Source organism: Dendrobates tinctorius, unplaced genomic scaffold (assembly GCF_039654945.1).
Source record: "Dendrobates tinctorius isolate UK_male_01 unplaced genomic scaffold, ASM3965494v1 ptg000332l, whole genome shotgun sequence".
Taxonomy (NCBI): domain Eukaryota; kingdom Metazoa; phylum Chordata; class Amphibia; order Anura; family Dendrobatidae; genus Dendrobates; species Dendrobates tinctorius.
This window is the reverse complement of record NW_027361998.1, coordinates 16,436,338-16,460,665: the sequence shown is the minus strand read 5'-3', so window position 1 is coordinate 16,460,665 and position 24,328 is coordinate 16,436,338. Positions and strand designations below refer to the sequence as shown.

The window sequence follows — 24,328 nt, the reverse complement described above, 5'->3', positions numbered from 1 at the left end:
GTTTCTGTAGTGTAGCGGTTATCACGTTCGCTTTACATGCGAAAGGTCCTCAGTTCAAAACTGAGCAGAAACACAGCCTTTCTCTTGCAAAATAGCACTTTTGACATTGAGTGCTTGATCTTTAATGCTTGCCATGACCACAGTAAACGTTCTTTTCTGGTGACTGTAGTGTAGTGATTGTCCTGTTTGCCATCCTCCTGAAAGCTCCCTGTTTTGATCCAGGGCAGAAACATGTGGCTTTTCTTTATTTTGATCACAAAGGTATATTGTTGGCTTAATTAACATTAGTTAGCATATTCTATTGCTGGTTTAATGAGCATTACTTTTACCAATGTGATTATTTCTATCAGTTTTTGCTTTTGGCAAGTGTGGTGCCCCTGAGGCTCAGTCGCCACAGAGGTACTGCACCTTCTCCCAAAGTGTGATGCCCCACCATCCAGGTAAGGTGGGAGCTCCTAACCACGCTCCAACACTCACACCTCACACAACAGGGTAGTTCAGCAAAGCCACATTGCTGCTTTTTGCTGAGAGTGTAGCAGAGCACCTTTGGTGGCTCCCTGCTTGGAACACGAAACGTGCTGGGAGGTGGGTGGAGTTGAAAATACATAAAAGAGTGGGAAGGTTTAGGATTTGACATCAGTTCAGTCAGTCACTCAGAGAGGAGTGAGGAAAGAAGATCCCTGAGAGAGGGATGGAGGAAGGAGTGCTGCAGCAGACCTGAGTGACCCAGGTCTGCTGGCACAGGAAAGGAAAGAAGGAGAAAGACATTGAACTCAAGCCTGAGCTTCCATAAGAAAGAAAGCCAAGTACGGAACGTAGGAGAATAAGAACACAGAGGACGAGGGTTAGAGGAAGAACCCTGCCTAGAAGTTCTAAGCGCAAGGCTGGGGCCCGGTCCCCGAGGTTGTATGGACACTAATGGTTCTGCCGCAGACACCGGTGGAGCTGTGGGCTGGAAATGCACTACTCCCATCTAAGACTTGGGGGCACAACAGCAACACGGATAGAGAGCCGGGACTCAGGATTAAGGAGTCCCCGAAGTAAGCTACAGCTGTCTGCCGTACAAGTAGAGACCTTGGGAACATCTGAGAGGAGGATCTCCAGTGTAACTCAGTACTAGGAGATCTTCACACTAAAGGCGCTATAAGAGGAGACGTTCAGAAAGGCACGTTGGTGAGCGTGGGAAGGGAGCATTCCATCTTGCCTGGAGGTTGGCTGAGTCCCTGACCCGGAGGACATAGTACGGAGGTAGGCACCTGTGTGTACTACAGACTGTGAGTAAAGCTTTGTAACTACAAGCCCTGGTGTCCTCCATTGATTCTTGCGCCAAAACACCCAGCATTGCTACATCTGGGTACCACCTTCTACACCGCCTGTACGTCTCCTCTTCCCCTACATCCACACTGCCATGGGGCTGCAGCTCCACCTGTGGGGAGCTTCACCATCTTGGCTGCAACCCACCATCAGCCCCAGAGGATCTGCATGCAGCGTCAGCCTAACATCTCACTTGCCGAACACCACAGGTGGTGTCATGAACTATTCTATCTAACTACATTCTACCATTGACAATTCCCACAATCCCCATTACTTGGGCGCCCAGGGCCCCGGTCCGGGTCACTGCTGCTGTGACATATCCCACTGATACCGGCCTGGCACCGAGTACCCCACATCCCTGGGAGGGCGACCCACAAGCATGTGTGTTTTTGACAGTGTCTAAGTTTTCCTAATTCAAGTAACACCTGATAGGCTCAAGGTGCGAAAGCAGGCATCTAGGTGCTTTTTCTTTTTGGCTTTTGAACAAAGGCATGAGAATGTTTTGTGGAAAATGGTTTTGTTTCCCTGTTTGTTCTTTTTTCCAATAGTCTGACAAATGAAAGGTTCCTGTGTTGAAAAATGCACTTTGTCCTGTCTTCAGACATAGAGGAAGACCTCTTGACTTTGGCTGGATTTTTTTTTTTTCAATTTCATTTCAGTATGTTTAAACATATTTAGTTTTGCATGGAGTTTCTGAAGTGTAGTGGTTGTCACGTTCACCTCACACACGAACGGTCCCCAGTTCAAAACTGGGTAGAAGCATGACATTAGGCGTTGATATTAAAGCTTTTGACGTTCAGTCTTTGTTCTCGATGGCTCGTCATGACCACAGTAACCTGCCGCAGCCGGATTCTGTAGTGTAGTGGTTATCACGTTCGCCTAACACGCGAAAGGTCCCCAGTTCAAAACTGGGCAGAAACACGCTGTTACCCTTTGTTATCAAAGCTTTTGACTTTCAGTTCTTGATTGCTTGTTGTGACCACAGTAAACGTTTCCATCCGGTTTCTGTAGTGTAGCGGTTATCACGTTCGCCTCACATGCAAAAGGTCCCCAGTTCGAAACTGGGCAGAAACTCTGTTTTTCTCTTTTGAAAACGACCCTTTTGACTTTCAGTGCTTGTTCTTTGTTGCTTGCCATGACCACAGCAATTTTTTAAATCGATTGGTTTCTGTAGTGTAGCGTTTATTACGCTCGCTTTACACGCGAAAGGTCCTCAGTTCGAAACTGTGCAGAAACACAGCGTTTCTCTTGCAAAATAGCACTTTTGGCAATGAGTGCTTGATCTTTAATGCTTGCCATGACCACAGTAAACGCTCTTGTCTGGTTACTGTAGTGTAGTGATTGTCCTGTTTGCCATCCTCCTGAAAATTTCCTGTTTTGATCCCGGGCCGAAACATGTGACTTTTCTTTATTTTGATCACAAACGTATATTGTTGGTTTTAATTAGCATTAGTTAGCATATTCTATTGCTGGTTTAATGAGCATTACTTTTACCAGTGGGATTATTTCTACCAGTTTTTGCTTTTGGCAAGTGTGGTGCCCCTGAGGCTCAGTCGCCACAGAGGTACTGCACCTTCTCCCAAAGTGTGGTGCCCCACCATCCAGGTAAGGTGGGAGCTCCTAACCACGCTCCAACACTCACACCCCACACAACAGGGTAGTTCAGCAAAGCCACATTGCGGCTCTTTGCTGAGAGTGTAGCAGAGCACCTTTGGTGGCTCCCTGCTTGGAACACGAAACGTGCTGGGAGGTGGGTGGAGTTGAGAATACATAAAAGAGTGGGAAGGTTTAGGATTTGGCAAGCATGTGTGTTTTTGACAGTGTCTAAGTGTTCCTAATTCAAGTAACACCTGATAGGATCAAGGTGCGAAAGCAGGCACCTAGGTGCTTTTTCTTTTTGGCTTTTGGACAAAGGCATGAGAATGTTTTGTGGAGCATGGTTTTGTTTCCCTGTTTGTTCTTTTTTCCAATAGCCTGACAAATGAAAGGTTCCTGTGTTGCAAAATGCACTTGGTCCTGTCTTCAGACATAGAGGAAGACCTCTTGACTTTGGCTGGATGTTTTTTTCTTTTTCAATTTTATTTCAGTATGTTTAAACATTTGTAGTTTGGCATGGAGTTTCTGAAGTGTAGTGGTTAGCACGTTCACAGGTTCACCTCACACGCGAACGGTCCCCAGTTTGAAACTGGGTAGAAGCATGATGTTAGGCGTTGATATTAAAGCTTTTGACGTTCAGTCTTTGTTCTCGATGGCTCGTCATGACCACAAAGCTAGGAGGGATAGCTAACACTAGGGAAGACAGAGAAAGGATTCAGAAGAATCTAGGTAAGCCTGAACAATGGGCAGCAACTAATAAAATATTATTTAACAGGGAGAAATGCAAGATTCTACATCTGGGCAAAAAAAATTACATCTATAGAATGGGACGACTAGTTCTTCACTGTCCTATTAAGGGAATGTAGAAGCATCATCTTTATTCTCATTTGCACAAGGAAAGACTAGAAGCAATGGGATGAAACTGAATGGGAGGAGACACAGATTAGATATTAGAAAAAACTTTTTGACAGAGTGACCATTGAGTGGAACAGGCTGCCACGAGAAGTGGTGAGTTCTCCTTCAATAGAAGTCTTCAAAGAGGCTGGACAGACATCTGTCTGGGATGATTTTTTGAATCCTGCTTTGAGCAGGGGGTTGGACCAGATGGCCCAGGAGGTCCCTTCCAACTCTACGATTCTATGATTCTAGGAACAGCACGTGTGAAAAAGACTTGGGTATACTTATAGATCACAGACTGCGCATGAGTGTGTGTCAGCAGCAAAAAAAAAAGGCAAACAGTTCTAGGATGTATTAAGAGATGCATAGAGTCTAGATTACGTGAAGTAATTACTCCCCTCTACTCCTCCTTGGTCAGGCCTCATCTGGAATACGGTGTCCAGTTCTGGGCACATTTAAAAAAAAAAAAGACATTGTCAAACTGGAGCAAGTTCAGAGAAGAGCTACCAGGATGGTGAGTGGACTGCAAAGTACGTCCTATGAGGAACGGTTAAAGAATCTAGGAATGATAGCTTGCAAAAAAGAAGTCTAAGAGGAGACTGAATAGCTGCCTATAAATATATCAAAGGCTGTCACAGTGTAGAAGGATCATCTTTACTCTCATTTGCACAAGGAAAGACTAGAAGCAATGGGATGAAACTGAAGGGGAGAAGATATAAATTATATTTTAGAGAAAACTTTTTGACAGTGAGGGTGATCAAAGAATGGAACAGGCGGCCATGAGAGGTGGCGAGTTCTCCTTGAATGGAAGTCTTCACACAGCGGCTGGACAGACATCTGCCTGAGATGGTTTAGTGACTCCTGCATTGAGCAGGGGGTTGGACACGATGAACCTGGAGGTCCCTTCAATTCTAACATTCTAGAATTTTATGAAGTGTATTATGAGGTTCTGCAGCAGCTGAGGTATAGATTATGAACAATGTATATTTTTCTGTGGATTACTCATTGATTTTTTTCCCATAATTGACAAGAGAATCCATGGTAAATCGTCTCTGATATCCAGATGATTTTGTGCAGATTTAGTTACAGATTTCCTGTGGAATTATTTGCAGCGCTGTTGTGCGCCCAGACTGGTCACTACAGAGGTTATTCTCGATTACTATGGTGGAGCTCTTCCTGTCCTCACGTGGATGTCCTGCTGCCCCCTCAGTAGGTCTGGTCAGTGGAGTGACCCGAGGACACGTTATTATGCAGGCAAGCAGTGAATATTTTCTAATTTTGTATAATCCCCTTTAATTTTTATTAAAGGGGATCGTACATCTTTATTTGGGTCCTGAGTACATGCAGAGCGACCACTGGGAAATTCTATGTGTTGACTGGTAGGCAAAGCCTTGAGGTAGATGACTGGTATCACACAATGGACGAGCCCTGGACTCTGATCTCCTCGGAGCTCCACGTTTTATGATGGCGTATCTGAACCTCAACCAATCATCAATCACACCGTGACACCAGAATGATATTTTCACACCAGTTTATTTGAAATAAAACAGAATAACACAGATGCAAGATTTGATCAAGTATGCCAGGTCCTCGGTGCCGACCGACAGATGAAAACTGGGTCCGTGCAGGCGTCTTGGTTTTGGGGAATTGACCCCAAATTTCCTGCATCTTATCCCTCAATTCATACAGATTTTAAAGGAAGCAACTGAAAACTCTACCGCAGTCTTCAGCTTGTTCAGATATGATGAGATAAGCATCAATTCAAAAAAGCATTAAAAAATCAAACCAAAATATAAAAAAAAACCAACTAGTCTGTCGAATAAAAACGTGCCGAGCCCACAGTCTGTAGTGATCACCTTTTACATTGCCAAATGCCAACGTAGAATCATTTACATGGGTCTTCTTCTGTACCTGCTCAAGGTAACAGCTATTCCAGGGTGAAGGACAAAAATTAGAGAAGCGAAACATTGTATAACTGCTTCCTGTAACGCACAATCAACTCGTAGAGAGCAAAAAATGCGAACAATTCCTGGACCTCAAAGTTCTCCCGGGAGAAAAGCAGGAAATGATCCTGATTAACATGGCCACCCCTACATGATGCAATTGCTTCTGCCATAGCGCCCCCTACCATAGAAAAAAATAAGTTGCAGGTCAGGAAAGTGTTTGTTCCATATCGAGCTCTTATAATTCATCTCTTGGATCACAGCGGGGGGAACCTTCTGGATTTCCTCACCCAAAACATCATGTGTACGTGCACACAATGAGTCCGATTCATCATTTCTTTGGTTTTTAAAGGGAGTCTGTCACCCATATTTAGTGATATCATGTAAAGATATCACCCAATTGTGCGTCCCATAAGGATTCTATTAGGATTTTATTATTGTTTTCCGCTCTTGTGCATTGTAAAGGCTCCGGCGCCTGCCCAGTATGCTTTGCCCAACTGTGGGCAAAGCATATAATCACTACTGCGCATGCGCCGGTCTATGCCCCGGAAGTGTGTACTGCATGTGAAGACTTCCGGGGCATAGACCGAGCTGAAAAATACCAGCGCATGCGCAGTAGCGATTGTATGCTTCGCCCAGTTGGGCAAAGCATACTGCGCAGGCGCCGGAGGCCTTTACAGTGCGCAAGCGCAGAAACCAATGTTATCTGTGATATTCATAGATGATTACGTTCAGCAAGCCGGAGAGGGGGGAAGAAGGCGACTAAGCCACGCCCATCGGACTGGACCGCGGCAATTTGCATACATCCCCAACAAGATAAAAAAGGTATTTATGCCTCAAAGGTGCGGGGTCGGGGGGAATAAAAAATCCTAATAGAATCCTTATGGGACGCACAATTGGGTGATATCTTTACATGATATCACTAAATATGGGTGACAGACTCCCTTTTAAGTCACTTTTCTTTTTTTTTTTTTTTTACTTGATTTTTTGCGCCAAATTCCTCAAAATGTCTCACGCAATTCAAGAAATTTGCGCAAAGCTGAAAATTGTCTTAATTTTCTGCCTATAACCATTTTTTGACTTTTTTGGTGTGCAAAATGTCTATAAAAAAACCTGCAGCTTTTTATCTGTCATGCATAAAATCCTTCCAGGGATGCACTAGAGTAGAGTTGCACCAAATGTTTTCACTTTGTAAAAAAAAAAAAGACAAATTGCATGAATCAGTCTAAAATATCTTGAAAATCCACATGGATGTCAAAAATCAGAAAACTACAAAGGCAACTTCAAATAAAAAAAAGGCGTAAATCATTTGATGAATTTGTCGCAAATCAAAAAAGTCCCTAATTGAGACATTTAGCAAAGATGAATCAGGCTTGATGTTTTTTTCAGGCGATTCAGCTCTGAAACCCACCTTAAAATGCACTCAAATGTTACATTGTGAGAATATATAGACTGTAATTGCGAAACAACTTGTGTGCAAATATTCAGTCTTTTAACTTTTAGCTGCATCAGGCTTCAAAAGCTACAGAACACAAGGAGGAAAACTAAGTTACGAGTGCTTTAAATTGAAATATCAAAAATTTATTAAATGTAATACAAAACAATCACAAAAGGACATAAAGGAGGTAAAAAATGGTGACAAATATGGGACCGGAGTCACCTTTCCATAGCAAGAGTATCAAACGGTAGACATGGTAATTTAGCTGGTCTGCAGGCAAAGCCGGATCATAAAAGTGTCACATAAGGAGACATGTGTATCAGTAAAACATAAGAATGATCAGGCTTACCGGTAAAGTGCCAAGTGGAAGGAAGAGGTGACCCCTGAAAAGAGGACCCCGACGCGCATTTCGCTGTAGGGGTACAGCTTTATCAAGCTTTTATGTTCAGGCTTTGCCTGCAGACCAGCTAAATTACAGTACCATGTCTACCGTTCGATACTCTTGCTATGGAAGGGTGACTCTGGTCCCATATTTGTCACCATTTTGTGCCTCCTTTATGTCCTTTTGTGATTGTTTTGTTGTATTACATGTAATAAATTTTTGATATTTCAATTTAAAGAACTCGTAACTTAGTTTTCCTTCTTGTGTTCTATATTACATTTAAGTGAGTGCAGTTACTGAGGGTTTCTCTTTGCTCTTGCCACATGGCAAGCTATCCGCCAATGGTGTTACGATGATTCTGGATCTGTGTTTTCAAAAGCTACAGACAGGATAAAAAATAAAAGTGACCTGACTCTTCAGATGTTTTTCGCTTGGAAGTGGCTCATTATTTTATACACAAATGTAAAAAAAAAAATGCAGCAGCAAAAAAACAATACGTTAGACGCCAAAAAAGAAGCTTCAGGTAAAATACCACTGGCGGTTTCTTCTTCCAAAACTCGGAGGGATTTCATGGCATCTAAGTTGATGTTGTGTGCACATACCCTCGCGGGTCCTTCACTTTCTGTGACTATCTCTAGGACATGTCCCACTTTTTCTCGACATTCCACTTTCCCAATTGGAGATGAGCAAATAAATGCAATTGGAATTGAATTCTGGTCTAATTTTACAAAAATCCCAAATTTGCCAAAATTTCAAATTAATAAATTAATAACCGCTCATCTTTATTTCCAATCCTTCCTTCTACCATCACTCCAAAACGCTCCTGAACCACATTACGACTACTTCATATTTCAGTTTCCAACTTGCAGTTCATCACTCCAGGGTCACACGAGCACCATTGACCCTCCGATAAAGAAAATATGTCCTACATAAATTTACAAGTAAATACGATAATAAATAAGCAATTTCCATTCTCCTTTTCACACGGAAAAGAAAAAAACAATCGACAGATCAATGATTTTCTCATCAGTGGAGACATTCTCCATAAGATCTTCTAAGGGAGCTGCAACAAAATGTAGCTAAATTCAAGGAAAAAAAACTTTAGTCAATTACTCAAGGTCTTCTGCCATCAGGACATGAGGTCGAAGGACAGACACAATCCCATGTTTAGATGTGAGCTCAACAGCAATCACAAATTTGAGAGCATTTCACTATGGCCACCTAGGGATCTCCATGGCCACCTATGGGTCAACATGGCCTCCACTGCAATTATTTTTGTGGTATCAACACAATACATTTATGAGATGGAAGTCAGAAAGTGATGGCTCTTTGATAAAAACTTTGCTTAAGTTAAGATTTCGTAAAAGGAAATTAAAAAAGTGCATGAAAAATATATTTTAAAAAAATTATACACATCTAAATTCAGTCGAGCACCTACCGAATGTACAGCCATAAACTCACAGTCAAAAATTAAATATAATACAAAAGGCTTCAAAACTGCGATGTGGAAAAAAAACAGAAGACAACAGAAATCTGGGACTATGACGGAGGACAACACAGGAGGTAGATGACGGAGGACAACACAGGAGGTAGATGACGGAGGACCACACAGGAGGTAGATGACGGAGGACCACACAGGAGGTAGATGACAGAGGACAACACAGGAGGTAGATGACGGAGGACAACACAGGAGGTAGATGACGGAGGACAACACAGGAGGTAGATGACGGAGGACCACACAGGAGGTAGATGATGGAGGACAACACAGGAGGTAGATGACGGAGGACAACACAGGAGGTAGATGACGGAGGACCACACAGGAGGTAGATGACGGCGGACCACAGAGGAGGTAGATGACGGAGGACCACACAGGAGGTAGATGACGGAGGACAACACAGGAGGTAGATGACGGAGGACAACACAGGAGGTAGATGACGGAGGACCACACAGGAGGTAGATGACGGAGGACCACACAGGAGTTAGATGACGGAGGACAACACAGGAGGTAGATGACGGAGGACAACACAGGAGGTAGATGACGGAGGACAACTCAGGAGGTAGATGACGGAGGACCACACAGGAGGTAGATGATGGAGGACAACACAGGAGGTAGATGACGGAGGACAACACAGGAGGTAGATGACGGAGGACCACACAGGAGGTAGATGACGGAGGACCACACAGGAGGTAGATGACGGAGGACCACACAGGAGGTAGATGACGGAGGACAACACAGGAGGTAGATGACGGAGGACCACACAGGAGGTAGATGACGGAGGACCACACAGGAGGTAGATGACGGAGGACAACACAGGAGGTAGATGACGGAGGACAACACAGGAGGTAGATGACGGAGGACAACACAAGAGGTAGATGACGGAGGACAACACAGGAGGTAGATGACGGAGGACAACACAGGAGGTAGATGACGGAGGACAACACAGGAGGTAGATGACGGAGGACCACACAGGAGGTAGATGACGGAGGACAACACAGGAGGTAGATGATGGAGGACAACACAGGAGGTAGATGACGGAGGACAACACAGGAGGTAGATGACGGAGGACAACACAGGAGGTAGATGACGGAGGACAACACAGGAGGTAGATGACGGAGGACCACACAGGAGGTAGATGACGGAGGACCACACAGGAGGTACAGTTGTGCTCAAAAGTTTACATACCCCAGCAGAATTTTTGCTTTCTTGGCCTTTTTCAGAGAATATAAATGATAACACCAAAACTTTCTCTCCACTCATGGTTAGTGGTTGAGTGAAGCCATTTATTGTCAGATTGCTGTGCTTTCTCTTTTTAAATCATAATGACAACCCAAAACATCCAAATGACCCTGATCAAAAGTTCCCCTACCCTGGTGATTTTGACTTAAAGGTGACACAAATGGGTTTGAATGGCTACTAAAGGTAACATCCTCACCTGTGACTTCTGTGTATGTTATCAGGCCAAAATCCCCAGGGTATGTAAACTTTTGATCAGGGTCATTTGGATGTTTTGGGTTGTCATTATGATTTAAAAAGAGAAAACACAGTAGTTTGACAATAAATGGCTTCACCCGACCACTAACCATGAGTGGGGATAAAGTTTTGGTGTTATCATTCATATTCTCTGAAAAAAGGCCAAGAAAGCAAAAATTCTGCCGGGGTGTGTAAACTTTTGAGTACAACTGTAAATGATGCATTTGTGAAGATTCGTTTGTATATGAATAATTATTGGAGTGTTTATTCAACGCTCTCGGTGCTCCAATAGTAATTACTGTACAGTAACACGTTGTACCTTTCTGATGGGATGACTGTTATGGATATCATTAGCTGAGCACCCCGCATGCAACCACAGCAGCTAATCCCACATTTCACTGCTTCCGGCTGTGCAATGTACAGGAGACCACTACGTGAGAACGCGCAAACAATGGGACACCTATACGAGCACAAATGTTCTTCTGTATGAGTCTCCAACTATTGTCATTTATGAGTATCTCAGTGTTATCGTGAATGGTCTCCCGGTGTCTGTGTGATCACAAATGGTCTCCTGCCATTATGATAAATGTGTCTCCCAGTATACAGATATCACCATGGACGGCTCTCCTGATGTCCCAGCGTGCAGGTGTGATGTTGTCCAACTGATATCAAACATGGCTGTAGAAGTGTTCTTAGGTAAGGGTGTTCTGGTATACAGTGGTTATCATATATGGGTCTACCGGTGTTACCATGTACAGGTGTGCTGCTTTGCTGGTGTTACCATGTATGAGTGTGCAGGTGCTCTTACTGTATTTACGAGTGTTCCTGTACAGAGGTGATATCATGTATGAGTCTCCAGGTGTCCCGGAATTATCATGTATGAGTCTCCAGGTGTCCCAGAATTATCACATATTGGTGTCCTGGTACTATCATGCATAAGTTTCATTGTGTCCAGGTGTTATCACGTACAGCGCCTAGTCTACTGCCGCCTTACCCGTTACCTCTCCACTCACTCCCTTCTAGACCCTTCACAGTCCGGCTTCCGCCCCCTACATTTGACAAACTACACTCATCAAAGTGACCAATGACCTTCTGACAGCAAAATGTAACGGTGACCACTCTCTGCTCATTCTTTTCGACCTTTCTGCAGCTTTCGACACTGTTGACCACCGTCTCCTACTCTCTAGGCTCCAATCACTAGGCATTAAGGACACTGCTCTCTCCGGGTTCTCTTCCTATCTTTCTGACCGCTCCTTCAGTGTTTTGTTCACTGGCTCCACTTCATCTCCTCTTCCTCTTGCTGTCGGGGTACCTCAGGGCTCAGTCCTTGGCCCCCTCCTCTTCTCTCTCTACACGGCCCCAATTGGACAGACCATCAGCAGATTTGGCTTTCGGTACCATCTTTATGCTGATGACACACAACTATACACGTCATTCCCCGACCTTACCCCCGCTGTACTACAGAACGCCTGTGACTGTCTGTCCGCAGTCTCCAACATCATGTCCATTCTCTAGCTGAAACTTAACCTCTCAAAAACTGAGCTTCTTCTGCTCCCGCTGTCTACTAACCTCCCTAAATCTGACATTTCCCTCTCCGTGAGTGGCACCATAATAACACCCCGGCAGCAGGCGCGCTGTCTGGATGTTATGTTTGACACCAATCTCTCCTTTACATTCCATATACAATCTCTTACCGCTTACACCTAAAGAACATCTCTAGAATTCGCCCTTTTCTCACCATGGAAACAAAAACCCTCACTGTTGCATTGATCCACTCCTGCCTGGATTACTGCAACGCTCTATTAATTGGCCTCCCCATCACTCGACTTTCCCCTCTCCAGTCCATACTTAATGCAGCAGCCAGGGTCATCCATCTGGCTAATCAGTACTCAGACACATCCGCTCTTTGCCAGTCCTTACATTGGCTGCCCATTCATTATAGGATCCAATTCAAAGTACTTGTTCTCACCCACAAAGCTCTCCACAGTGCAGCACCCCCCTACATCTCCTCCCTCTTTCTGTCTATCAGCCTAGCCGACTGCTGCGCTCTGCAAAAGACTTTCGACTAACCTCTGCACTAATCCGCACCTCCCACTCCCAACTCCAAGACTTCTCCCGCGCTGCGCCAATCCTCTGGAATGTTCTACCCCAAGAAATTAGGACTATCCACAATTTGCATAGTTTCAGGCGCTCTCTCAAAACACATCTGTTCAGAGCGGCCTATCATGTTCACTAATCAAAGTCATTTTATGTGTAAAGCCCCCGTCACACATAACGATGTCCCAGCGATCCGACATGGATAGACGTTGGCGAGATCGCTGATGTGTCACAAAATCAGTGATCTCGCTAGCGAGATTGCTGTGTGTGACGGGGCCCTAAGTGTGCGTATGTAGCCCATTCACTATCTCTATCCCCCACCTTCTCAAGATGGCTGGACCATCATTGTAAATACACCATTGTAAATACACCCTGTACTCTATCTCCCCCACCTCATTGTAGATTGTAAGCTCTCACCAGCAGGGTCATCTTATTTCGCTTTAATTATTGTATTGTTAACGTTGTTACTTATGACTTGTGTTTTGAAATTGTTAAACTGTGAAGCGCTGCGGAATATGCTGGCACTATATAAAGATTATTATTATTACAGCATTGGTCTCCTGGTGTTATGTATAGGTCTCCTGGTGTCCCAGTGTAATCACATATTGGTCTCCTGGTGTTATCATGTATACATCTCCTGGTGTCTCGGTGTTATCACGTATAGGTCTCTATTATCTATCATTTATAGGTATCCTGGTGTCCAGTGTTATCACGTATAGGTCTCCTGGTGTTATCATATATACGTCTCCTGGTGTCTAGGTGTTATGTATCAGTCTCCTGGTGTTACCATGTCCTGTTGTTCTGGTGCAGAGTACGGTTGTACGGATGTGCTGCTGTAATAATGTTCAGCTATTCAGGTGTTTTTATGCACGGGTGTCACAATGTCCAGGTGTCTCACACATTGCCCAGTCTGTGGCTAATAACCATCAATTATAAATATACATTAGACCTCCCTTATAGAGCGCTCACAATGAGCTCAAGTTGCTACAGTCCCTCTGTAAGACTCTGCACAAGTCTGACATCTTGCCCAATAACCTGCCTGACTGACAGGCTGTGAAAATAAAGGGATTATCAAGACCACTTTGAGTCTTCTCTATAGTATGTGCTTATCTCTCTTTGCCCAGTAACCACTTTCCCATCTGAGTGACCACTATCTCAAATCATCTATTTCTATCTATTTCTCCATGCTGCACAGAATTGTTTTAGACTCCCCCTCTGTAATAAGGCAACAGTAAGCATGAAAACATTGTGCCATCCTGCATCTTCAAGATAACAAAAAGCAAGCAAGAGACGGGGAAACATGCAAAAACAACTGAGGACTGGCTCAACGGAGTATGGGAAAAGGACTGTAGAGAAACAGACAAGCGAAAAGTTGTAAAGCCAGAACTAGACCAAATCCATGCGACAGCTGTCAGCCGTAGACCAAGTCTGCGAAGAGCCGTCAGACCTAGACCATGTCTGTGCAAGAGCCACCAGACCTTGACCAAGTCCACGCAAGAACAGCCAGACCAAGACTGCACAAGAGTGGCCAGACCTAGACCAAGTCTGCTCAAGAGCCGCCAGACCTAGACCAAGTCTGTGCAAGAGCCGCCAGACCTAGACCAAGTTTGCGCAAGAGCCTCCAGACCTAGACCAAGTCTGTGCAAGAGCCGCCAGACTTAGACCAAGTCTGTGCAAGAGCTGCCAGCCGTAGACCAAGTCTGTGCAAGAGCCGCCAGACCGAGACCAAATCTGTGCAAAAGCTACCAGACCTAGACCAAGTCCACGTAAGAGCTGCCAGACCTAGACCAAGTTTACGCAAGAGCCGCCAGACCTAGACCAAGTCTGTGCAAAAGCCGCCAGACCTAGACCAAGTCCGTGCAAGAGCCACCATACCTAGACCAAGTGTTGTGAATTCGCTTTCTGGTCTACCTCTGGTTACTAGTGAAGGTAGTGGAGCTGGTTATATTGACAGAGGGGTCGCGAGTTCTCTTTCCGGTGGTTACTGGAGGTAATGGAGCTGATCTAATTAACAGAGGCCTGCCGCCTGATAATGAGGAGGATGACTGGAGATCTGGAGTTTCTGGATTTAAGACAGCCGACTCCCTCTATCCCTGCTGGTGATTTTTCCTGCCTCCTGAGGTCTTAGTTTCCAGCTCAGTCCCTGCATGCTCAGCTAAGTGTTCTTTTGCTATTGTTCACATTTGATCTGGTTTTGTCTATTTCAGTTTTGTGTGGTCAGCCAGCTCCAGCTGGGGCTGTGCTGAATTTCCATCCTTATGTTACTGCTTGTGCCAGTTTGTTTTTGTCCCTTATTAGATTGGCCTCTTTTTGCTCTGCTTTCAGAATATACCAGAGTGCTGCTATAGTGGGTGAAGTCTAGTGACTTCAGTATTTTTCTATCAGACGTGTTGGGCATTTTTTGCAGGGTTTTTTTGCGTGATTGCAAACAGAGTCTTTCCTTTCCTGTCCAGTTAGTGTGGGCCCCATCGTTTGCTCAACTATTTTCCTATCTGCGTGTTTCCATCTTGTCTCACTGACAATATATGTTTGGGGGCTATCTATTCCTTTGGGGTCTGCTCTGGGGCAGTTTAGATTTCTCCTTTCTTGCTTTAGGCTTATTTAGTTCTCCGGCTGTGTCGAGGCGTCTAGGATCATCGTAGGTACGCTCCACGGCTACTGCTAGCTGTGTGGATAGGATCAGGGGTCTGCAATCCACTTAGTTACCAACCTCTCTGGTTTTCTGTAGCTTAGCTTGGTCTTGCTTTCCTCCTCGGTGACCCAATCAAAACACCAAGCCTGTGCAAGAGCCGCAAGACCTAGACCAAATCTGCGTGAAAGCTGTCAGACCTAGACCAAGTCCATGTGAGAGCCGCCAGACCTAGACCAAGTCTGCGCAAGAGCCGCCAGACCTAGACCAAGTCTACACAACAACCACCACGTCTGTATGGCAGCTGTCAGACTTAGACCAAGTTTACGCGAGAGCCGCCAGACCTAGACCAAGTGCACACAACAGCTGTCAGACCTAGACCAAGTCTGCATGAGACCTGCCAGACCTAGACCAAGTCTGCGTGAGAACAGCCAGACCGAGACAAAGTCCACGCAAGAACTGCCAGTCTAGATCCTGAGCTTTCCTGTTAACTTTACTTCAGCAGCTTAACTATTGATCTAACATGTGTCTGTGGGTGGTTGTAAGTTAGACATCAAGGATGATTGGTGCAGTCATTTGTGGAAGATGCAGATCAATGTTGTCAGTCATTTCCTCGGACATCTGGATGAAGATTTCTTAATATTTTCTAAAACTTTTCAAACCATTAAAAAAAAAAATTGAAGAGATGGCCAAGTAAAATACACCATTCCATGAAATAAAAGGACAGAAGGTGTGAAAATGTAAGAGGAAGACAAGTCTAGAGGTAAAAAACACAACAATCAAACACCGCGAGGGCATCCAGGTGGTCAGGTCGTAACGGTGGGGGGACAAAGACGTACGGTATCAGCTAGGTATCTGCCCGCAGAGGGAGAATCTCCTGATGAATGAAGTGCTAAATCCATGCCTTAGAAGACATCCGCTCCCGTGCCCCTGCGGCACTATTCACATTTCAGAGGTTGTGGCCCGCAGGATAACCAACCAGTCTGGCTATCAATTGAAGGGATTGATGATGGTTTCACAAGCACGTGTGCTGAGGCTCTAACCAAACAGGTTCAGTCTGCAAAAAAATAGCTGATGGGGAAACGGGCAACGAGGAGCAATATTATATTACATGGTGACAGTGATGATGAGGAGGAGCAGTGGATGTGGTTAATATTCATCCTGATCCTCAGCTTGAAGCTCGTCGTTCTCATCGTCGTCCGGAGGAGCAAATCCTTCCTGTAATGAAACCATAACTAAAGTTAATAGGCTTCTGACGGCTTGAAATTCAACCAAAATGAAAAACGGGTACACTCACGATTCTCAGTTATCTCATTCTGCAGCTGGTAATATGCAGGGAAACAAAGATCCTATGTGTAGCCCAAAATAATTACTTTATGTTAAATATAGAAAAAATGAGGATTTTTGATACTTAATGTAAAATTTTCATCAGATGTGAAGTCTGCTGCCAACTAAGTCTGACAATAATAGAAAAAAATATTCCTCATCTCTTCCCCAGAAGGCTACACCTTGCCTACAGGCACCAAGCTACTCAGCGAGGAAGCAGTAGGCGAAGCAAAAGAACAAAAGGAAAGAACAAAAGGAAAGAACAACTGCCCAGAAAAGAAAGAATGCAAATGCCGCCTGACCGGGCAATCGAGAAAGGGTGCTGTGTTCCCCAATGAAGACTGCGAGAAAGAGATTTTACAGGGAGTACCAAAGATCATCTTTTCTCCTGTGCTTCATTGGTGGGCACAGAAACCATAAGATGTTCTAAGGCTCTGTGCACACGGTGCGGTTTCTAATGCGGATCCGCCACTGCGGATCTGCAGCAGAACTGCAGGTGATGTACAGTACCATTATAGCCTATGTAAAAAAAAAAAAACCGCTGTGCACATGCTGCGGATTTTTCCGCGGGAAAAAAAAGCAGCATGTCACTTTTGTGCGGTTTTGCTGCAGTTTTCCACCTGCTCCATTCTACAAATCCGCAGGTGGAAAACCGCAGTGGAAAACCGCACAAAAACGGCAGTAAAACTGTAAAAAAAAAAGGAATAAATCCGCAGGAAAAATGCAGGTCATTTGACCTGCGGATTTAGTCAAATCCGCGTGAGGATCTGCACCGTGTGCACATAGCCTAAAGCAGTTCCTGGCGTTGGGCATTAAAATGTTACAAAAGGAATGATGATTACTCAGGCAACCACCCGAGCGACTGCCGCTTGCAGTACGTTCCAGTCAAGACTTTCCACCGCAAACACAAAAGTATGAATTCTGTAATACCTAGAAAAGATATGGACAGAAGACCAAGTAGCAGCCTTACCGTATATCAGGAACTGGGGGTGTGTGGTTGCCCCCAGTTGTCAGGGATTCATTAGATACCATCAATTGTCACAAATTTACTATTTATTAGTGGTCGTGGGTCATATAGCCACCCACAACTTTGGTTTCCACCTTCAGTTACGGTTTTGGAACTTGCAACTCTTTGGCGCCCCACTTACCCTCAGGTCAGTCACGGAACTACACCTAGGATAACTAGTCGCCAGAAAGGCTGCCTTGCCGTCTACTGGCTATTGGGCACTCTGCAGTGAGGGCGGTATGTATGTCCCCAGACCCAGGGTGGGTAATACACACACAAAGCCTCCGTTCTGTCACCGCCAGGCTCTCCCAAATCCCCAGAACACTGCGCTGCCACCTGCTCCTCGTTCTACATTAAAATCAATATGGGATCAGGAGCCAACCCACAAGGTAGGGTAGCGTAATTAGCGCAGATGTCGTGGTGGTACGTTATAGAACAAGGTGAAACGAAACTAGTAAATTTATAGATTTACTGCAGAAAGGATAGGCAGTGTTTACAAAAAATATAAAAGATGTTACAAAAAGAGACAAGATACAGTATATACTGACAATTACAAAATAAAGTGGATTAATATAAGAACTTACACATATCAGTCCTTGGCATGACATGTGGAGGAGGGGGGAGGGGCACCTTCCCAAAGGGAAAATGGTCTATCAGCACAGCTTCCTAGCTGGCACCCTGAGCAAATGACCTCCCTTTGTCTGGGCCTCTGAGCTTTACACCTTTGCCCAAAACCAAGGGTCCTCCCCTTTGATGACCTCAGAGGGTGGGCTGAGCTATGGAATGTGCTCCCCTTTTCAAAAGTTACTAAAAACTTCTGCAGGCCATATCTTGGGCTGCGAGTCTCACAGCGTGCCAGCAGGAGTGTTATAGTTTTTCTGACAAAATTAGCTTTCATTTAAGTCTAAACATGCCGTGGCTGTGTGGCACAGTCGGGTAGAAAACAGTTTCTCGGATTCTGGTGGTCACACAAACCCCGTAACGCAACTGTGAATAGCTTTCCTTATGCAGACTACAAAAATATAAGTTTCCTGCCTCTATGATTATTTGCCATTATTATATTCGAGATGGAATAGACAATGGAACATGTGCATCCAGTCTTTACTTCTGGCTTCAGCTGGTCATGGTCTCACATTACACCAGCTTGTATAGCAGGAGGGAGGGGTGAATGGACATTCCAACAGGGAGGGGAACCGGGGGTTGCAGCTTGAGAGGCTCAGTGGTAGAATACATGAACCAACTTGAGGATGGAGCAACAGGGGGAGCTGCATGTGTAACTAGAACAATAGGATATACTTCACATTTCCTGACACAGTATTAAAACACAGATTCCCGGTAGGCTCCTACAGCCCAAGTAGTGTGAGCTGTATCCCTGAATGGAATATGCTTCTAGTATGGTAAATAGAATTCAGTGAGCAATGGTCACCTTCAAGGTGGCCAGAACAGGCTAGGCCTCTGTGAGGGCCTTAGGGGATGACAAATAAGGTGTCTGTACGTCATAATCGAGCTGTGACTAACAAGTAGAGTCGCAACACCCTGACCACATTGAGACTGTGCAAAAATCTCTACAGGGATGGGAGGGCAACAGACAAAGTGTGGAGGAGAAAGTTTTCCTTAAGGTGGAAAGCAGAAACCTCCTTAGAGAGAAAAAAAACACCTTAGGGAGGGCTGTCAAATGAGAAACATGAATGACGCAAGTAATTGCTATAAGGCTATGTGCACACATAGATTTTGGTAATGCGGATTTTTCCGCGCGGATTTGGAAAAATCCGCAGGTAAATTCTCAGGTCAAAAGACCTGCCGTTTACCTGCGGATTATCCTGGGGTTTAGCCCTGCGGTTTCTCACCTCTACAATGGAGAAGGTCTGAAACCGCAGCGGAATCCGCACAAAGAATTGACATGCTGTGAATTTGAACCCCCAGCAATTCCGCGCGAAAAATCCGCAGCATGTGCACAGCGCTTTTCAGTTTACCATTGAAAACAATGGTACTGTACAACGCACCTAAATCTGCTGCGGACCTGCAGAGCCTGAAACGCTGCAGATCCGCAGCAGAATCAGCACCGTGTGCACATAGCCTAAGGTAATTGCTATAAGGAAAGATCTCTCACCGGAAAGCCGGAGGAGTGAGATGTCCCAGATCAGCTCAAAAGGCGGGAACTGAAGAGTGTCCAAACCAGATTTAGATCCAAAGGATCCAGCGGGTGATATGGCAGCACTGAGTGTACCATGCACTGGAGAAAAGTTTTGACCTGAAGCACGGGAGTCAGGACTCTCTGGAACATGATATCCAAGGCCAAAACCTGGCCCTTGAGAGAACTAAGGGCCCCGTCACACATAGCGACGCACCAGCGATCCCGACGATATGACCTTGTCAGGATCGCTGGTGTGTCGCTAAATGAAAGCTGGGGAGCTGCCAAACAGGCAGCTTCACCAGCGATCAGCACCAGCGACACGCGGGTAACAAGCGAAGCACGTCGCTTACTTACCCACTGTGTACCTTACTTACCAGAGCGCTGGTGCAGGCAGCTGGTAACCAAGGTACACATCGGGTTTCTAAGCGTCGCGCGGCGCTTAGAAACCCAATGTTTACCTTGGCTACCAGCGCCAGCTCGCTGATCGCTGGTCTCCTGCCTGCCACACGCAGCGATGCGTGCTGGCCAGCGGGAGACCAACGATCAAAAAACATGTCCTGGCCATTCTAGAACGATCAGCAATACCCGGCAGGGGGGGCGGTCGCTGGTAAGTGTTACACACAGTGATCTCGCTGGTGAGATCGCTGTTGCGTCACAAAACTTGTGACTCAGCAGCGATCTCACTAGCGAGATCGCTGTGTGTGATGGGGGCTTTAGAGCCAATCCCGACTCCAAGGGACAGAATGCAAAAAGGAGAGAAGAACCAGGAGTGAGAAAGACATAGGAGCAAAGTTTTTGGGCCCACACAAACAAAAAGGAATTGCAAGTGTGATGCTGAATACATAACATGGAGGTCCTTCGTGCCCTGACCATAGTCTGGATAACGCGATCAGAAAGGCCTTATGCCTTTGGCTCCATGATTTCAACAGCCATACAATTAAATTGAGCAACCATGAGGAGGCTCCACAAGGAGTCTGTGAGAAAGTTGACCATTTTTTCATACCAGAACATATAGGGGCTAGTCTGGACAAATGAGAGTGTGACAAGAACCTCCTTGGTCTTAATCTTCTTCAGAAGCCTGTGTCAGATGGCTAGTGGTGGAAATGTGTGGGAGGGAGAACTGTGAAAAAGGGATTGCTAGAACATTGGAAGAAACCAACAAAGGGTCTCAGGACCCAGACATAAACCTAAAAATTATGTGGCCTAGATGCAATGAGAACAATATCTAGAGTGCCTTAGCAATAACAAATCTGGCTGAAAACCGCTTTATAAAATGACAACTCTTCTGAAAACAGCCCCTTGCTGCCAAAAGTCTGTAGTCCAATTGTCCACTCCACGTATATGGGTCACTGAGATCATGAGAACTCCGCCTTTTTTCCATTCCAAAATCCTTGAAACCTCTGCCATGACTAACCGACTTCAAGTTTCGCCCGGATGGTTGATGTATGCTACCACAGTGGTATTATCAGAATTGATCTGGACAGGTGGACCCAAAAGCAAGTGCTGCTAGTGAAGAAGACACAGGCATATGTTCCTGAGCTCAAACTCGTTGACAGAAGACATTTCTCCTGCTTCTTCTTAAAGCCTTTTAACGAAAAACTGTCGAAAAACTGCCGTCCATCATCAGGTTCTGCCACTCAATGGGAAGGAAGGAGTGACCCTTGTGGATCAAGACCAAGGTCAACCACCAGCCAAGAGATTGTCGGACATATAATAGTAGAAAGACTGGCAGACCCAAGGAGAAGGCGGACCTGTCCCATCATGATAGAAGGATACTCTACAAGAATCTTGCCCAACATGCTGATTCAAAGGTGGAGAAGGTTTGTCAATAGACAATGGAATGGAACAGATGTGGGATGTCGAATAACATCCCCAGGAAAAGTAGACTTTTGATAATCCACTGGAAGCAAGACAGGGTCACCAGGGTTGACAATCTAAAGGTTCTCCAGGTTCCCTTGATGAGAATGTCATCCAAGTAGGAGATAACTATGACCTTCCTTGGTTTAAAGATGAGATATGACTGAGACCAAGACCACTGTGAATACCCTGGGTGCTGTGGCCAAGTAGAAGGTAAGATCCACAATTAGAAAATGATGACGATTGAACACAAAGTGGAGACACCTCTGTCTGGTGAATTGGACAGATGGAGATGTAGAGGTAGGTATCCCAAATATACGAGGACAGAAATTTCCCGGGTTCCCTGCAGGTTATGATTGAGTGATTAGACTCCACTCAGAAGTGATGCAGATGGTCCATCTTGTTTAGCAACCTTAGATCCAGAATGGGCCAAACTGAGCTGTCTTTCTTGGAAAAGATGAAGAGATTAGAAACATCTGAATGGCTCCCAAGGTAAGACTGGTACAATGACCCCTGAGTGGAGAAGAAAAGATATGGCCTGGCATAAACCAGTAGTCAAAGTAGCAGTCCTAGGGGCACGAGACTTGTCACGTCGAAGAGTAGTGAACTCTATTCCGGAACTGAAGGATTCAACTTCTGCGACCCAGACATCATGGCCAGTGGAAAACCGGAAGAGAAGGAGATAGCCGCCCACCTGAGGGGAGTCCCCGGGTGAGAATATTCCATAATGCCAAGGAAATTGTATTGGCTCTATACCTAGAGGTCTTGTCACTTGGACCTTGTTGTAGCATGATGCGGTTTGCTAGGAAGATGGTCTCATCTTTTCCTGCAGAATACGGGGTTTTGTCCTGTCTGTTAGGGACGCCTGACAACAAAAATTCCCGAAAAGGGACAAAATTTATGAGTCCATGTTTACCAAATGAGCAACTGGGCCTGAACTGAGGGCCAGTGGAGTTTTGCTGGTGGTAGTGTTTACAATATTCTTGTCCAAACTGGACTCCAAGAGATGTTTTAGAGGCTTTCCTTTTCAGGGATCTCACCTTTTGAACATGGGGTACAACTTCCAGGTCTTTAGTAGAGATGAGCGAATTTGATCGGGTCAGTGCTTGCCGAATAAGCTGCAGAGGGAAAAGCCATAACACTTGCCGAATAAGCTGCAGAGAGAACCCAGTTTCCTGGATCACGCCAGTTGATCAGCTGTTCGGCTCCGCAGCTGCATGTGTTGCGGCTGTGTGACAGTAACAACACATGCATGGAGAGCTTGTTTGTTGGGCTCTCCATGCATGTGTCGTGACTGTCACACAACCACTACACATGCAGCTGCGAACGCGGACAGCTGATCAGTCAGCACGATCCAGGAAGCCTGGTTCACTCTGCAGCTTATATGGCAAGCGCTATAGCTTGCCAAATAAGCCCTGACCCGAACAAATTTGCTTATCTCTAGTCTTGAGACACAGAAAAAGGGAATAGCCACAATATTGCTTTCCGCTTGAGCTGAACATCCGGCTGCATCTAGAGCAAAGATACTTACCTGCGTGAGTGATCTTGTTGGTCAAGTCTGCAAATCCAGCTGACACTGGTGGCCACAACTTTGCAATCCAAGTGCCAGCGAATAGCCATAGACCAGAGCCTGCCACCTCAAAGGTAGACCTGCCATGGACTCAATACGTCTATCCTTCAAGCCCTTTAAAGTCTCTACATCCAGGAAAGGAAGGGTCATGGTTCTCGATAAGAGACCGTAGAGAGGTGCACCTGAAAAACGGGAGGTTCCAAAAATTTGCAGATCAGAAACGTAGTGTAGCCGATAGTGGGAGGTAAGGCAGGGAAGCGGTGCCATAGGCAATGTCCTTAGGAGCACCAACCATAGCAACTCCAAGAAGATAGGGGCACCCATGGAAAAAGAGAGAGGAAGGGGAGGAGCCTACCAAGAGTGTGCAAGGCAAGCCAGCACAAGGCTGATTAGTTAAAGAGAAAGATAGCAAGAGTTCTGGAAGCCGGTTTGGCCACAATGAGACAGGGGACAAAATTAAAGTTCACGCCTTGCCAAAGACCCATGGTGGCCTTAGATGGTCGGAAAAGAAGCAATGCGGCCCCCAAGCTGCAAGTTCCTGTGAGAACCACCAGCCATCAGGAGAGGATGCCCAGGAGTGCATGCAAGGAAGAAAGTCACCAGACCCAAAGCAAGACTGGCGAAAGAATGCAGTGAGCCAGTGAAAAAGGCCAATGCAAGGGACATATTAACAGTCCTGAAGAGGCTTGATCCAGTGACCAGGGAGCATCAGATTCATCTTCTGCTGCAAGCAAAGTGTCAAGCTTTGCGGGTAGGCAGGAGTCAAAAAGACAAATGTCTGTCCACCCCAGGTACCTGATGGCCGACTACGTTAAGTTACAATGGTCCTGCCATCCTAACAAGAGCAGATACATGCTGACCACTACAGTTTGTTCTCACCAGCATTTAGTGGGGTGAAACAGAGTGGCCCATACTGTTCTGTTACCCAGCCTAAAGAGAAAGGAAAAATAGGTTAGTCTCTGTCAAAAATAAACAGGGTAAATACAGGTCTGAAACTCTAACCTGTGACTGCCATTAAGCTACACTCACTAGCTTGATGCCGGCAAGCTGGGTGTAGCCTGCAGGGGAGCAGACTTTTTGTTTTATTATTAGTGTCAGATTCCAGACGGCAGCAGGCTTTATCCCATGGCTTAAATGTCCCACATTGAAGTGCTTAAAAAAGAAAAAT

The 24,328-nt window shown here is 45.4% G+C and overlaps 1 protein-coding gene and 2 non-coding genes across 5 annotated transcripts in view; 2 read left to right on the top strand and 1 right to left on the bottom strand.

The window, feature by feature from the left end:
• On the top strand, positions 1-73 carry TRNAV-UAC (transfer RNA valine (anticodon UAC)). Its single transcript has one exon. It is a non-coding gene; the product is annotated as a tRNA-Val (tRNA).
• A 2,242-nt stretch (positions 74-2,315) lies between these two features.
• On the top strand, positions 2,316-2,388 carry TRNAV-CAC (transfer RNA valine (anticodon CAC)). The gene has a single exon. It is a non-coding gene; the product is annotated as a tRNA-Val (tRNA).
• A 13,353-nt stretch (positions 2,389-15,741) lies between these two features.
• Positions 15,742-24,328, bottom strand: part of MAPRE3 (microtubule associated protein RP/EB family member 3) — a 161,415-nt gene continuing 152,828 nt past the window's right edge. For all 3 annotated transcript variants that reach the window (XM_073562048.1, XM_073562049.1, XM_073562047.1), the window contains one exon: positions 15,742-16,485. In XM_073562048.1, coding sequence (XP_073418149.1) covers positions 16,417-16,485 — 69 coding nt within the window. In that variant the 3' untranslated portion in view covers positions 15,742-16,416. The remainder of the gene's footprint in view (positions 16,486-24,328) is intronic.